The sequence below is a fragment of the Sapajus apella genome, unplaced genomic scaffold (assembly GCF_009761245.1).
Source record: "Sapajus apella isolate SASKATOON/1434 unplaced genomic scaffold, GSC_monkey_1.0 scaffold38, whole genome shotgun sequence".
NCBI classification, from domain to species: Eukaryota; Metazoa; Chordata; class Mammalia; order Primates; family Cebidae; genus Sapajus; species Sapajus apella.
Window position 1 is genome coordinate 3480366 of NW_022436978.1, and position 17534 is coordinate 3497899.

Consider the following 17534-nt stretch of genomic DNA (forward strand, 5'->3'; position numbering starts at 1 on the left):
GGCGCGATCTCGGCTCACCGCAACCTCCGCCTCCTGGGTTCAGGCAATTCTCCTGCCTCAGCCTCCTGAGTAGCTGGGATTACAGACACGTGCCACCATGCCCAGCTAAGTTTTTGTAGTTTTTAGTAGAGACGGGGTTTCACCATGTTGACCAGGATGGTCTCGATCTGTTGACCTCGTGATCCACCCGCCTCGGCCTCCCAAAGTGCTGGGATTACAGGCTTGAGCCACCACGCCCGGCCCAAAAATATTACTTTTTCTTATGGGATCCTGTTTAATACAACCACACACACTGCATCTTAGGGAAATTTTTAGAATTCTTGCTTCTGGCAGACATTTCATGGATACACATACTCACCACACCTCCTTCCTGCTGTCAACTGGGGACCTAAGTCACAACCTGCAGACTGGCACAGAAATGTCTGACTCTTCAGTGGAGTTCAACAAATACTTATTGAGCACCTCCTAAGTACTAGGCACTGCTGATACAAAGGAAAACAAATTTCATATTGTTGCTTCCCTAGCAAAGCTGAAAAAGGGAAAGATGTGTGACCAAACCATTATAATGCAACATAATGATGAAAAATACAAGACAGAGTAAAAAAATACATGAGGTTAGAGACAGCTTTGAGATGCTGCCTGAGCACATTCCTAAGTGACAAATGGGAGTTTTCCAGTCAAGCAGAAGCAGGGAAGTGAACTGAGGCAATAGGAACAGTATGTGCAAAAATGCCCAAGTAGAGTCCAGAGGTGATACTGCAGAATCACAGGAATTTGAACTATGGAATAGAATACGCCAGGCTAGGAATGGCAGCTGAGAATGGCAATTCAGGCATGGGCCAGATTAGAGGCCTCACATGCCTCTTTAAAGGCCTAGTACTTTGAGAACAATAAAGCAGCCAGTTATGCTTACAACGATCAAGAAGAAATGTGAAAAATGGCCTAGTAGGGCAAGAAACTGCAAGACTATTAGATAAATTTTTAAAAAGTCCAGGCACAGTGGCTCATGCCCATAATCTCAGCACTTTGGGAGGCTGAGGCAGGCATATTGCTTGAGCCCAGAAGTCCAAGCCAAGCCTGGGCAACATGGCAAAACCCATCTCTACAAAAAAATACAAAAACTAGTCAAGCATAGTGGCACATGCCTGTAATCCCAGCTACTTGGGAGGGTGAAATGAGAGGATCACTTGAGCCTGGGAGGTGGGGGTTGTGCATGTCCCACCTACTTGGGAGGGTGAAATGGGAGGATCACTTGAGCCTGGAAGGTGGGAGTTGCAGTGAGCAGAGACCATGCCATTGCATTCCAGCCTGGGCAACAGAGTAAGATCCTGTCTCAAAAAAATTAAAATTAAAAATAAGGGGACTGGGCTACAGCAATTGCAGTGGAGATGGCTTCCAGAGGTAGGAGATAACTTCAACAGAACACATCCATTCAGTCTTCAATGGATATGAAGATTGAATAAGAGGGAAAACTGAGGGTGAGGGCAATGCCCAGGTTTGGGGCCATGCTGGAGTGACTAGGCACATCATGGGCCAACAACTGAGAGAAAATCAGGAGCACATAAATGCAAGTGTGAGAATATGGGGTTAGGGTAGTGGAAAGACAAGTTATTTACCTTTCTGTTTCCCCAGAAAGTGAAAACATGCCAGATTTTCTCAGTCTGAGAATTAAAAATTCAGGATCAAGTCTCCATTTGAGAAAATCTTTCCCACAAGAACTTACAGGTGTCTTTTTTTTTTTTTTTTTGAGAAAGTCTCACTGTCTCCCAGGCTGGAGTGCACTGGCACAATCTTGGCCAACTGCAGCCTCTGCCTCCCAGGTTCAAGCGATTTTTGTGCCTCAGCCTCCTGAAATGTTGTTTTCATTTCTTTCTTAAGAAAACTCTCCCTATTCTCTCTGCTCTCCACTCATAATTCTCAAGATGGCGTACAAATATTGCTATAACTATATATCAGGAAGTTTGAAGAAAGGTTCTGTTGGGCAATGGTTGATACATTAATTCATAAAATATTTACTGAATGGCCAGGTACAGTGGCCCACACCTGTAATCCCAGCACTATGGGAGGCTGAGGCGGGTGGATCATGAGGTCAGGAGATTGAGACCATCCTGCCCATGGTGAAACCCCGTTCTCTATAAAAAAAGAAAAAAAATTTACTGAACATGTATTATGTGCCAGTAATTATACAGTGTTGTTATCTAGGAGGTATACATACAGACTTTGCTTTTGACAAAATATCTTCACGAACATATTTAGAAAGCTTTTGCAGTGTTACTTTTACTCATAATGTATTAATATCCTCAATTATGACTTCCCTTGTGGTAGGTTTTGAGAACATAATCTTCCTAGAAAGGGAAAAAGATATATATTTATATCAGATTCCCATTAATGGTAATTCATGACCCAAACCAATGCCTACAAGGCAATTGCTCTAGAAAAAAAAAAAATCAATGATAAGTTCCAAATAACCAAGTATTGCAGAATCAACTTAATTTAGTTGTTTTTAATAGCCATATTTTAAAAATGCTATAAGCTTCACAGTTTAGAAACTATTTTAAATACCAGTCAAAGGCAATCTTCTGGAGCTCAATTTCTGGGTAAGAGTGAAGAACATGAAAGGAATTTGGGAAATAATGGGAAAACCATGTCATTTCTCTCAAAAAGAATAAAATACTGTCACAGTTAGTGGTAAAATGTGCTATCCTGATTTTCAGGGATTTGAAAACGATTCTTTTAGAACTCTTTCCAAAGCCATTCCATGACAAATGCCAACACTTTCTTAAGCAGCCCCAACATCCAGCCAACTGAAAATTGTATCTTCCTTCATCACTAATGCTTTCTCATAAAGACCAACAAACTTAAGTCTCGTTTTGTTAAGATTCTGTTAGTACTAGTGGGTGTCTCTCCTGTGGTCCCTGTATATCAATAGCCTAGGCAAACTTACAATAGACAGGTGTACACCTTAGTACAGGCAGAGCCACGTAAGTGACTTGCTCAGTGACATGTGGACTTCCTGTTCTGAGGCTTATCACTCTAGCACAGACCCAATTCTTTCCTGGGTAACCATTATTCCTTTGAGATAGATATTGGGTTATCCTGGTTCTCTGAACAGGTATGAACTGCCTTCCCATAAACCAACACCATGAATTCTAACTTCATCTCCTATTTCATTCTTAGCTCTGAGTCACCCCAAAGCTTGGAAGAATCAGGATCTTCACCCTGATAATGAATCCTTTACTAGCAGATCTATAGAGGTCGACCCATTTGTTGCTTAATATCTCATTTTTTAGATGAATGAATATGGATTTTTTTGGTTTTTAATTGTTGCTGTCTCCTTTTCACAGTACCACTTCCACAGGCTGGGAGCCTTCCCCATGGTAGCATGGTCAAGGCTGCCTCAAATATCTAGAGGCTACTTAAACTTAGCACTACATCAGAAGTGTGCCACTTCACACTGACAGGCAGTGTTTACGAAAAACATCTCAATCTGCCAGCCAACGAGAATGGGTGACAAGTCAGAAGGTAGGGCAGGGTGTAGTAAAGGGAATAGAAGTGCTAACTTCACAAATGCCTCTTCAAGCTGTAAGAGTTACATGGGAAGACAGTGGCAATGTGCAGGCTTTATCTGAAAAGCAGGAATTTCCTTCTACCCTGTATTCCCAGATGTCCACCTGGAGTAGGCTTTGCATTCCCTAAGCTCCCACCTCTATTTCGAAAACATTCTTCTCAGAGTGCAGTAGCCAAGTCTCCTTCATCCTTCCCTCCAGGAACACTACCTGCCCCTCTACTCCCAGTCAGATTCCCAGTCATCCTCACTAGAGAAACTGTCATAACCTAAATGCCAGTATTATTCACCACTATGAAGTTTCTGATGTCTGAAAAGGACTGAACTATGTCTGAAGAACTTTCCACACTCAATGCACTCATAAGGCTTCTCACCAGTGTGAATTCTGTAATGTTCACTAAGGTGTGCGTACTTGCGGAAGGTTTTCTCACACTCACTACATTTATAGAGCTTCTCACCAGTGTGAGTTCTATGATGTTCAGTAAGAGATGAACTATGAGCAAAGGCTTTCCCACATTCTTTACATTTATAGGGCTTCTCTCCAGTATGAATTCTCATATGCTGAGTGAGGCAGGTGTTCTGATTAAAGCCCTTTCCACATTCATTGCATTTATAGGGTTTTTCTCCAGTGTGACTTCTCTGATGCCGAATAAGGCAAATGCTCTGAATGAAGGCTTTACCACATTCACTGCATTTGTAGGGTCTCTCCCCTGTGTGTATTCTCTGATGTTTAGTAAGTGGGGTGCTCTGAGTAAATGCTTTGCCACATTCCTTACACTTATATGGTTTTTCTCCAGTATGAATTCGCTGGTGTTTAATAAGAGATGGGCTCTGACAAAAGGCTTTACCACATTCTTTACATTTATAGGGTTTCTCTCCAGTATGAATTCTCTGATGCTGAGAGAGGTTTGCCTTTGTTTGGAAAGTTTTCCCACATTCATCACATTTATGGGGTTTTTCCCCAGTGTGAATTCTCTGATGTTGTGTAAGATTTGAGTGTTTTCGAAAAGAAGAGCCACATTCACTGCATATGTAAGGCTTCTCACCTGTGTGAATTCTCTGATGATGAATAAGGTGTGTATTTTGATTGAATGCCTTCCCACAGCTATTACATTTATAAGGTTTCTCTCCAGTGTGAATTCTCTGGTGTTCAATGAGATGTGAGTGATTGCGGAAGTAATTCCCACATTCACTACATTTATAAGGTTTCTCTCCAGTGTGAATTCTTTGATGCTGAGTAAGAAATGATCGACATCGAAATGTTTTCCCACACTGCTCACATCCATATGGTTTCACTCCAGTGTGAATTCTTTGATGTTGAACAAGGAATGAACTACGACTAAAGGCTTTCCCACATTTCTCACATGCGTAGGGTCTCTCTCCAGTATGAGTTCTCTGATGTTGGGTAAGGGATGAGCTCTGAGTAAAGGTTTTTCCACATTCATTACATTTCCACGATTTTTTCTGTGTGCAGAGAGTTGGACATTTACTTTGGTCTGAAATATCATTGCTGTGTATATTACTTGTTTCCCACTGATGCAGACTCTCTTCTGTAGAAACTCTGAGATGTGTAACAAGGTTTGAGGTCAAAAGCAAGCTTTTCTCTAAATTATATTCTTGACTGATAATTGCAGGGGGTGCTTCTTTGTGGATGAAAGTTATTGCCCCAAAACCTCCTTCCTGGAAAAGGCATGATCCAGGAATCTCTCTAGCAGAGTTTTCCTTCATGCCCTCACATGCATATTTTTCTTCAAATGTAGAATCTTGGTATTCATCCCCTTGGAAACTCTTTACTACTATCCCTGCTGAGTCAGTTTTACAGACTTCCTGCTCTGGAACAGGCTTGTTCTTATTTACCCAGCCTGAAAGAAAACAGCAAAATGAATATCTCCTGTACAGGGCAGAGTGAAGGCCCCTGAAACTGTAAGACCTTAACTTTTGGCAGACCTCAGTAATGGCCTATGAGGAAGGGCCAGTAACAGCAAGTGTGGCAAGTAAGTTAGCGTTGCAACTGGTGGAAGAGATATGCATCAGGGTAATGTGATCACCATTAACAAGGAGCTCCCATAGAAGAGGCAGCTAGAGACACCCAAGGAGCAAGAGAATGAGACAATGGAGATAAACAAAAAACAACAACCAACACACAGGCTAAAATTAGGGCAAGACAGGAAACATGAATGGTGTGTACTCAGAATGGAGAATGGTAGAATGTAAACGAGAAAATGCTGGAAATGAGAATGATAAAATTATTGCTAGGGACAAGCTGGCTCCAGAGATGTTCATCCACCCCTGCCCCCAACATCCCTGTAAGAGACAGTTATTTTATCTCCTGAGCCTCACCCAGCTTCTCTACTAAAATTTCCAAAGGTTTCCTGTTGGCTGGCTATTTCTCCCACTGCTTGTCTCTTGCTCACTCACCTGGACAAGTCTCTCTTGTAATCTCTCTCTCTTCAGCTCCTTGCATATTCAACATTCACAGATCGTTTTGTCGCTTTGATTGGAAAACACTTCAGGTTTGGAAAACTGGGAGCCCTGCTCATGGGGAAAAAAAGGTGTGGGAGGAGGAAGGGAATATTACTGTCCCAGTAAACAGAACAAAAGAAAGAGCTGTTGCCTAGGGACACTATCTAATAACACACACAATACTTCTCAGGATAACAATGTGGAAGCAACTGCAAATCAGCATTGGCTCATAGCCTCCTAGGTTCACAAACCACATTTGTTAGCTGTCCAAAAAATGGTAACAGCAGACTAACATACTATTTCAGCACTTGATAAATGAATCAGAATGTTATTTATCACCTTTTTATAATGACAAAGGTTAAATGAATAGGAATATTCACATCAATTAGTACACACTGTCCATCACATAATAATCTATATGAAAAGTCAGTTAAATAGTTAGAAGCTGTATAGCAAAATGTCCTCATAGCAAGGCTTGTGCATTAAGTCTGATTTACCCACTTCTACCAAATGCCAAGGAGCTGAGATAGTGTTAGGGAATGCTATCTACTTGATACAAACTAGAGACACACTGATTGTCCTTTCTTCAAGATGTCATACCAATTAAGAAGTTTTTCTTCAGGTGTAGCTGAGTGTCAGAGGACAGGCTGTAGCTAAAAAGAAACAAAAATAAATTTAATTGGGAAATAAGTTTTGACTTATAAAAAGGCTGCAAAAATACCAGTTTCCTTAAATGCTGCTTTTTAAAAATGTCAGTATCAGACTGTTTATTCAAAAACCTCTCGCCATTTAACATTGAAGTGAGAAGCAGAACTGGCAGCATTATTCAAGGAAAAAAGGAAGATGCAGAGATGATTTTACCAGAGTCAAGAACTTGAAAGACATGAAAGAATAAAATAAGTCTGCTCAAGTACATAATACACTTGGTCTTGTGCACTTCTCAGTGAAGTCTGTGCCACTGCATTGAGTTTTAGAGGTTTAAGAAGATCCTTGGCTGGGAGCAGTGGCTCACATCTGCAATCCCAATACTTTGGGAGGCTGAGACAAGTGGATCAGGAATTCAAGACCAGCCTGGCCAACATGGGGAAACCCTGTCTCTATAAGAATACAAAAATTGGCCAGGCATGATGGTGGGTGCCTATAATCCCAGCTACTTGGGAGGCTGAGGTGGGAGAATTACTTGAACCAGGGAGGCAGAGGTTGCAGTTAGCTGAGATTGTGCCATTGCACTCCAGCCTGGGTGACAGAGTGAGACTCTATTAAAAAAAAAAAAAAAAAGATCCTATTTGGGTTTTCCTGATTCTCATTCACAGGAAGGACATAAAGGGACCTGTAAGCTACTATAGAAGCCTACAGAGACTTACGCAAGTAAACTGGGATTTGAGTGACTAATCAGTGCTAGACACTGGAAAAGGAAGCCAGACACCCTGTCTGCCTACAACTTGTGTCATAGCTGGACAAAGACATTAAATGAATTATTTCAAATATGGGAGCTACAAAACTGCAAGCATAGGGTACTACTGAATGTAAAGCAGAGGGGACCTAATATAGTCTGGGTCCCCTTTAGACATGTGAAAGGGAAAAGTACAGACAAAATAGAACATACAAAAGTCATCAAGCTCAGTATGTTGGAGGAATAGAGGAGACACAGTATGCTCAAGTATTAAGCACCAGAAATGAGACATAAAGCTTGAGGCAAGCCAGTTCAAACAGAACCCTAAAAACCATTTTAAGGACTTTACCTTAAAGTGAAGAGAAAGCTATAGCAGGGATTTGAAAAAGGTTGATAAAAGACATGACATGGTTCGATCTGCTGTTTAAAGGAAACACATTCCTCTATCCACAGCACAGAGGGTATATGTAATGGTGGGGAGTGAGAGGGCAAGGTGAAGGTGAAGGCTAGAAGATCCCTTGTAAGGCTATTTTGGTAGTCCAGTATGGGGACTGGATTAAGAGAAAGAATCAACCAGAATGAATGAATATTGGTGGGAGGGGTGAGAGAGAGAGAAGTCAAGGATAATTAGCCAGTTTTGGATGATGACAGTCACCTTTAGTGACAGGTACAGTGGTCTGGAAAGGAATAAGATACATTTAGTTTCAAATATCCAAATATAAAATAGAACAGGGTATACATAGCTGAAAGAGAGGAGAGAGGTATGATCTGAAGAGTTTTAGACATTAAAAAAAGTAATTGAAATCACAGGAGTAACAGATAAAAACTTCAAAGCAATGTGGCTAAGAAAACTCCAACAGTGAGTCTAAACAATTAAAAGATCTCTAATCCCAGCAACGTGAGGTAGCTCACACTTGTAATCCAAGCACTTTAGGAGGCCAAGGTGGGACAATCAATTTAGGCCAGAAGTTTGAGACCAGCCTAGGCAACATAGAAAAACTGCATCTCTAAAAAAAAAACAAAAATTAGTTTGGTGTAGTGGTGTGTATCTATAGTCCTAGCTACTAAGGTGGGAAGATCACTTGAGCTCAGGAGTTTGAGACTGCAGTGAGCTATTAATATGATTGCCTCACTGCACTCCAGCCTGGGCAACAAAACAAGATCCCATCTAAAAATAATTAAATAAAAGATCTCTAAACCACTAAGAAATGTTAATAAAATTTAATATATGATAAAAGCAGTATTTCTAATCACACAAAGATAGATTATTCATAAATCATGTTGGCACCATTGCTAACTACCTGGAAAAAAAAAGTGTGACTACTACATCATGCCACACACCAAAATACACCCAAACCAATTAAAGGGTTAAATATAAGAAGTAAAACCACAAAATAATAAAATATGACCAATAATTCATTGTAGTAATAGCACTTTCAAGCATGATACAAAATGGATAGGACAAAAACTGATAAATTTGACAACATAAAAACAATACTCTGTATATTCAAAATACAAAGAATATTAAAAGACAAACAAGCTTTAAAAAAGTATTTTTCAGTTATATATCAAGGGATAGAGAGACCTAATAAACACTTCTTAAAAATGAGCAAGAAAAAAAGATGAACCGAGAGAAAAATGGAAAATACAAAAATATACCAAGAATTACAAAAGGCCAATAAACATATTAAAAGTTCCATCTTTGTGGTAAACAAAGAAATGGAGGCTGAAAGAATGAAAAATCATTTTTTACATCAAACTGGAAAATCTATTTTTAATGCTACACTCAAGATTCAGAAAGGTGTAGGGAAAGAGGTTCTAACACACTGGTGGGAATGCAAGCTGGTACCATCTTTCTGGAGCTAATCTGACAATATACATCAGGTCTGAAGGTTGTAGCTTCAGTTATAGTGGGGATGTTATGATCAACATTTTGTGGATACAGCAATTCAGAACAGAATGCTCATTTTGTATATACACCACCTGTAGTGTACCTCAGAGTCATCAGTATGCCGTAAGAAATGACTATATTCTGGCTGGGAATGGTGGCTCACGCCTGTAATTCCAGCACTTTGAGAGGACAAGGCGGGCAGATCATGAGGTCAGGACATCAAGACCATCCTGGCCAACATGGTGAAACCCCATCTTTACTAAAAACAAAAAAACTAGCTGGGCATGGTGGCTACCTGGCTACTCAGCTACTCAGGAGGCTGAGGCGGGGTAATTGCTTGAACCCAGGAGGTGGAGGCTGCAGTGAGCCAAGATTGCACCACTGCACTCCAGCCTGGCAAAAGAGTGATACTCCATCTCAAAAAAAAGACTATATTCTTTGACTTAGTAATTCTACTAATAGAACTTTCTCAGAAAGATGTAACTTTCCAGAGAGAAGAGAAACAGAATTCTCCTGATACTTCTAAAAATATTCCCTGAAATGTACATGGAAATAAAAGTTTTTCTATTGGTAGACACTGAGGATTACCAAATTATGGTACTTCTAGTTGGTGAAAATTATTTATTTATTTATTTTTTTTTTTTGAGACGGAGTTTCACTCTTGTTACCCAGGCTGGAGTGCAATGGCGTGATCTCGGCTCACCGCAACCTCCGCCTCCTGGGTTCAGGCAATTCTCCTGCCTCAGCCTCCTGAGTAGCTGGGATTACAGGCATGCGCCACCATGCCCAGCTAATGTTTTTATATTTTTAGTAGAGACGGGGTTTCACCATGTTGACCAGGATGGTCTCGATCTCTTGACCTCGTGATCCACCCGCCTTGGCCTCCCAAAGTGCTGGGATTACAGGCTTGAGCCACCACGCCCGGCCATTGGTGAAAATTATTTAGACATAAAGATAATTAAAAATGAAAATATGTGATTATCGGGGAAAATATTTACGCCATAAATGGAAAAACCCAGGATAGTAATATTTCAAGTATTAACATAATATAAAACATATGTTTGTTAAAATATACATGTGACATGCCTGTGGTTCCAGCTACTCAGGACGCTGAGATGGGAGGATCACTTGAGCCTGAGAGGCAGAGGTTGCAGTGAGCTGTGACAGCACCACTGCACTCCAGCCTGAGTGGCAGAGCAAGACTCTGTGTCAAAACTAAATAAATAAAATAATAAATTGTGAATAATTTTCCCGAATGCCCTCTATTATCTATATTTTGCTCTACTTTTAAGAAAATGAACAAATCTGTAAGAACATATAGCAAATTATTTATTGTAATCATTTCTGAGGAATAAAATTATGGTAAACTTTTGCCTGAAGGTCTTTTTGTAATGTTTGAAAAATTTCCCATAGGAATAAATAACTTCTGTAATCAAAGAAAAAGTCAAAAAGTATAATCGGAAATGGCACAGAGATTTACGTACAAAGATCAAATTATTACTACAATTGTAAGATCAACAGGCAAATAAACATTGTAGACTAGCAAATATAGATTAGAAAAGTATTAAAAATCATAATTTCAAAGAACATTCATGAGAAAATGTATTATGTTAAAACAGGAAGATACAAAACACTAAAACAAAAACAAGAAATATGCACACACATATATTGGGACTAAGTAAGCACTCGATAAACAGAAACTATTGTTAATAAACAGATAAAACATACGCATTTTAAAAAGACATAAAGAAAACCCACCAATATTAACACACTTATCTCTATGTCAGTTAATGGGTCACTTTAGTTTGTCCTTTACACTCTTCTATATATTCTACTTCTCCTTCATTAAACATATATTACTTTTATAGATAGAAAAAGTTACTTTTTAAAAACCCAGAAACAAAACAAAAACAAAAACAAAATGCCAGATCTAATGGCTATGTTATTGGCCTCCTACCCACAAGATGATAGTAGATTGGACTGGGAGTCAGGAAAGTCTGCTCTGCCAATAGCCCATGTGAATGGGCCTACATGACAGGCTATTTATCTGAAAAGGGTGACAAATTAGATAATATTTATGTGTCATTCCAGCTCTGATAATCTGTGAATCCTTGATGAATTAATTCACATAAAGCATTCACACAAAGCATATTTTATCACATAGACAGAAAGATATCTACTCAATGGCAGGCACTCAACAGGGGTTAGATGCTATTATGGTTGATACTAAAACCTGCAGAGAAAGACAGACATCTTGGTGATGACCACATCCTTCCAATCACGGATCATCTGAGCTGTCAGCAGTTTGTCTATGCCAAGGGTCGGCAAACCTTTTCTGTAACAGGCCAGAAAGTAAATTTGTTTAGGTTTAATGGGCTAAATGGGATACATAGTCTCTGTCTCAACTATTCAATTTTGCCTTTGTAATTTGAAAACATATATGTAAAACATATGTTTGTTAAAACATACATGTGACATGCTTGTGGTTCCAGCTACTGGGGAGACTGAGGTGGGAGGATCACTTGAGCCTGAGAGACAAAGATTGCAGTGAGCTGTGATAGCACCAGTGCACTCCAACCTGGGTGACAGAGTGACAGCCTTCTGACACTATGTAAATGAATGAGCTTGTCTGTGTTTTAACAAAACAGCTTTATCAAAAAAAAGTGGCAGACCAAATTTGGCCCATATTTGCTGACTCCCAGGTCTGTAAGTTGCCCAGAAAGTAATGTACAGGTGCTTCTACAAATGCCTATTGTGGAATAATCTAGCTGTTAGTGATTTTAAGATGCTAAAAAGATCCCTCTGCAAATCTGGGGAAAGAATGGTATTATGGGGAGGGGTAAAAGGAAAGAGGCTCTTAATAGCCCTAACCTGCTAACCTAATAGAGAGCAGGCTTCCTCCCTCTACCTTGTAAGCTTTTTCCCTGATGCCACCTCTTTTCCCCTCAATAATTAGCTAAAGGAGCCTAGGCAAGCTAGACGAGATTTTTCAAGAATTTTGAACAATCTCTCCAATGAGACCGCATTGAAATGTACTCTCTGAAGCCCTTCTTGGTCTGCATGTTGGCACCAAACAGTACACTCAACCAAACTGTGGCAGTACACTTTATCTATCTCTTATGCAGCCTTGGGTCACTTAGCGATGTGACCTGGGACAATTTTCTATTCTCCCTGTACCTCAGCTCCCTCACTTAAAAACGACACATAGGCCGGGCGCGGTGGCTCAAGCCTGTAATCCCAGCACTTTGGGAGGCCAAGGCGGGTGGATCACGAGGTCAAGAGATCGAGACCATCCTGGTCAACATGGTGAAACCCCGTCTCTACTAAAAATACAAAAAATTAGCTGGGCATGGTGGTGCGTGCCTGTAATCCCAGCTACTCAGGAGGCTGAGGCAGGAGAATTGCCTGAACCCAGGAGGCGGAGGTTGCAGTGAGCCGAGATCGCGCCATTGCACTCCAGCCTGGGTAACATGAGTGAAATTCCGTCTCAAAAAATAAATAAATAAATAAATAAATAAAAATAAAAACGACACATAATACGCTGTTGTGAAGATTAAATTAGAACACATGCTTCAAACAGTACCTGGTATACAGAGAGTGCTAAATGTTGTTTACAGTATTACCACCAAAATCTGCTAAAGCATATATCCCCCTACACAAGACTGGAAGCATCTTTTACATTTGGCAGTCTCCAACCTCACTTCTTCTGCAGCCTCGCCCCTGAATTCCGTGTAATAGTTGGCCTGTAATGGATAGTAACCCTTCGCTGGGAGACATTAAGGCTTGCATACATGGTATCACATATAAGCTGTCAACTGAGCCTTGTGAAGAAGCAAGGATCTCTAGTACTTTAGAGATCAGGAAACAGTCTGACTCTGTTCCCTCCAGAATTGTAATTCAGGTCTCAAGACTTCCAATGAGTGCACTTTACACTATTTGGAATCTCCTATAAAAACAGGCTCTAAACAAGTTTCTGAGCTACAGGATCGGCCGGGTGGAGAAACTGGTATCAGAACCGATCATGTGATCCCCAGGATCTCGTTTCCTGACATGGGTCCTAGGTCTTTATAACCATCCATCATTCACTCACTCATTCATTCATTCACTCCGCCATTTTCCTAGGCATCTCCTCGGTGCCAGGCATAGTGCTGGGTTTTGGGGTCTGCAGTGCTGAGCCTGCAGGCTGGGCTGGCCGAGCCGCCAGGAGTGCCCCAGGTCCAGGCGGCTCCCGTAGGCAGCAATTCAGGGAGGATCGAGGCCGGGGGGACTTCCCTCCAGCCCGCCGCCCCAGCCAAAGTTCGCCGGGGCCCCTCTTTTCCCTTCCCTGGGTCCCAACCCGCTCACTGTGAGATCCAGGCGCTCCCCGCGAAGCGGCGCGGGCGCTCCTAGAGGTGCACGGGACCCAGGACGCAGGACTTAACTTCTGAAACCGGAAGAATGGTGGCGCGGCCGGTAGTGCGTCAACATCGGGCTCGCGCATCCGTCCTCGGATTCTCTAGGAAGCAGGAGGAACATCTCTGTGGGACCCTAGAAGAAGGCGTTCCCTACGAGTCCGGCCGGTGACTCCATCCTTGTTTCCATCCAAGGCCAGCCACGTTCCTGAAATCCCGTTAACAACTATCTTGGTCTGAAACACAGTGGCTATCTCAACCCTCAGGAAAACTGTAGAGGGAGACGTTGGGGATGGAAAGGATGCCGGGTAGCAGCTGGAATGGGCCATCCCAACAAGAAACTAGTATATTCCATCTTCTTAAAATAATCTCTGTTAAGAACCTTGAGTGATCCCCTGTTATGTTAGAATAAAGGACAAACTCCCAATCTAGGCCCACACAAATTGACCTCAATATCAACATCTCTTATTTGGCTATCATATACATTCTGCTCCAACATTACTGAATTCCCATTGGCCTCCTGAAATCCCTTGCCTGTTTCTGACTCTAGATCTTTTTCCCAGGATTTTCCCTTTGAAATATCTCCCTTCCTTCTACCTGCTCTTCCTGACCTCAGCTATCCAGTTTATCCTGGTTCTTCAAATCCCAGTGCCAATTCTCACTTGACCACCTAGACTGTTGCCCTTATGAGTCTTTACACTTGTATATCACTATGAGTAATTCTAGCTCTAGCTAACCTTGTATTTAGTGGCCCTCTAAATGCATCAACTTGTACTTTTTACATAGGTATTCTTAGGAAGATATACACAAGTAGCATCCCACCCAGAACTGTGAAAAACCAATCAGTTCATCTTTATACAACTCTACTCAGCTATATGGAGCTTATCATTATATTCCAATGTTTAGCACAATGATTGGTAGAGGTGTTCAATAAATACTTGTTGAATTCATTAATCAGAAACAAAGGTGAAAATCAGATTATTTCCATTTTTGATAAACTAAAAAAATGAGGATGCCATAGACTAAGTCCAGGAAGCAAGCTCTCTGCACATCTCAAAGGAAGTACCACCTAGCTGGCATATTCCCATTTCTTCAGCTCACTCTATCTAATCATTAACTCCATTGGTAGAATGTAAACTGTATGAAGGTAGGGGCCTTCTCTGTTTTGTTCGCACTGTATCTCTAGCACTGAGAGCACTGGCTGACATACTAGACATTCAATCAATATAAAGTTACAGGAAATAGTTATTCCACATAGATGTATATTGCTTGTTTGAGAGCTAAAACTGCTGGAAAATTATCTTTCTTCCCCCAGATTACCTAAAGTATACACTCCAGAGATGAATGTTGCTTCCTTGTAAGAAATAGAAACTTCTTCTAATCATATTTACCTGACTCCCCAAAAGAGATTATGTGAAGAATATGCCATAAGGAGATCTGCTGTTTTTCCATGCAAGGTGAAATTATTAGTAAGTTCGCATTTGCTTATTCAATATCCATTTCTCCCTTTCTTTCTAACATTCCATTGCCATCTTACAGACAAGGGTAACAGGCTTATAGAGGTTAACTCAACCAATGTCACACAGTTTGTACGTGACAGAATCAGGTCAGAAAGCTAGAATTTTCAATTCCAAGCCCAGTGTCCCTTGAAGGCTACAACAGACAATCCTCTTTCCTTTTTCATCATTTCAGTTGTCCTTGTCTAAATTTTATCCTTTTTTCCTCAAACTATCTCTAAGGGAGTCAGAACTACATACATGAATTTTAGATGCACTAGCCATCAGCTTAGCAAGGATATCATGGCAAGTACTAAAAGTTGCCCGTAAAATATCTATTCTCCTCATCCTCCTTACCTAACCAAACTGAATTTTATTCAGAGTGGCACTGTGCCAAGATTTCTCAAGTTCTTTCTCAGCTAAAGCTGGCCATGTGATACATCTCTGTCCCAGAAAATATAAATGGAGGGCCAGGCATGGTGGCTTATACCTGTAATCCCAGTACTTTGGGAGGCTGAGGCAGGCAGCTCACCTGAGGTCAGGAGTTTGAGAGGGCATGGTTTTGGGCACCTATAGTACCAGTTACTTGGGAGGCTGAGGCAGGAGAATCACTTGAAGCCAAAAGGCGGAGGTTACAGTGAGCAGAGAATGCGCCACTGCACTCCAGGCTGCATGACAGAGTAAGACTCCGTCTCAAAAAAAGAAAATATAAATGGAGAGCTTATAAATTGACCCTCCAGGAATGCTGCTTTTTTCCTAATTAAAAAGAACAGGCTTAATTGAAAAATGTATTTTGTCCTTTGCACTACTGCTGCTGCTCTGTGGAACTCTGAGGCTGCCATGTTAAGAAGCCCATGATTGAGGGAGAACGAGTGACCATGTGGAGCAGAAACAAGCTATCCCAGCTGAACCCCACCCCAACTCCAACCCTCACCAACCAGCCTGCCAGCAACAGGACATGAGAATGAAGTCATGCTGTCCTAAACAACCCACTCTGAGCCAGCCCAGATATAAAACCACTGAGATGACCCACAGAATTATGAGAAGTTTGTTGTTTTAAGCCACTAAGTTTAGGAGTGGTTTGTTAAGAAGCAAAAGCTAACTAATATATGCCCATCCCTGAGGCAGTCATAGGCAAGGAGAATTGCATTACTCAATGTACAAACACTTTTTAAGTCTTCACTTGCAACAAATTTGCTAATGTTTCATTGGCAAAAACAAATCACAAGCTGAGACCATGTTCAAAGAGTAGAGAAATAGACTGGACCACTTAAGGGGAAGAGCTGCAAGTGACATTCCAAAGAAAAGTGCATACAGACAAGGGAAGAATGTATAGCCATTTTTGTAATCTGTCCAGGACATATGACTCGTTTTGGGGGTAGGGAGAGAGAAAGGAGACACCTGAAAAGGTAATTAAGGTGACCATCTATGTTAGCTAATTGGCTTTATCCAGAGGAAAATCTCCTCAACTTTTATGACAGAGGTAGTTTTGCAACTTCAAGCAAGGCACCCACCAAAGCTAAGTTCCAATGTTTGCAATTCAAAGAGATGGATTCCGGGTCCTCAAGAAAAACATCCTTTGGTCATGGAACTGAGAAAAGGCAGGTTGGCAAAAGTTATGCCTATTCTTCAAAAGGCTTTATATATATATTTCAAAGAAATGAGAAAATACCTATAGGTTTTCTAAGGTAAATGTCCTGAGAAAAATGAGGGAAGGGAAATCGCTTCCCCTGTTTACATTAGAGAAAATTGAATCTCTTATTTTTAATTTGCATTTGCTTTTATACTTGCTATGTGAAAACACATTTTTTTGTTTGTTTTTGTTTTGTTTTTTGTAATTTAAGACAAAATAACTTATTTTGGGAAATTTATTGTGAATAGATATTAAAAATAGGTTCAATGTATGTTTGTGTGTGTATATGTGTGTATATGTACATACACATACTGATATACATATACGCACATGTAACACAGTTCTGTATGGGAAATTCATTAAACAAAGAGTAGAGTCAACAGTTTGAGTCTGTCCATAACTTAGTAAAATGTAATATTGATCTTTATAATAATAATTTTAAAACTTTTTTCTATTCTCTAGCAGAACTGCAAGAAAAAATTTAAAAAAATTTAAAAAAACAAACCTTTTTAGGGCCGGGCGCGGTGGCTCAAGCCTGTAATCCCAGCACTTTGGGAGGCCGAGGCGGGTGGATCACGAGGTCAAAAGATCGAGACCATCCTGGTCAACGCGGTGAAACCCCGTCTCTACTAAAACTACAAAAAATTAGCTGGGCATGGTGGCGCATGCCTGTAATCCCAGCTACTCAGCCTCCTGAGTAGC

At 40.8% G+C, this 17534-nt stretch overlaps 1 protein-coding gene across 3 annotated transcripts; it reads right to left on the reverse strand.

Moving 5' to 3' along the window:
* Positions 1-2478: 2478 nt before the first annotated feature.
* ZNF502 (zinc finger protein 502) lies at positions 2479-13753 on the reverse strand. Of its 3 annotated transcripts, none has more exons than XM_032298061.1 (3): positions 13657-13753; positions 5984-6097; positions 2479-5427 (listed from the first exon to the last, which is right to left on the reverse strand). In XM_032298061.1, the coding sequence occupies exons 2-3, from the start codon at positions 6036-6038 to the stop codon at positions 3848-3850; spliced, it is 1635 nt and encodes a 544-aa protein (XP_032153952.1). In that variant the 5' UTR covers positions 6039-6097; positions 13657-13753; the 3' UTR covers positions 2479-3847. The 3 variants fall into 3 exon arrangements, with proteins under 3 accessions (XP_032153952.1, XP_032153954.1, XP_032153953.1); XM_032298063.1 differs by lacking the exon at positions 13657-13753 and adding an exon at positions 11071-11866; XM_032298062.1 differs by lacking the exon at positions 13657-13753 and having other exon boundaries at positions 5984-7076.
* Positions 13754-17534: the final 3781 nt, after the last annotated feature.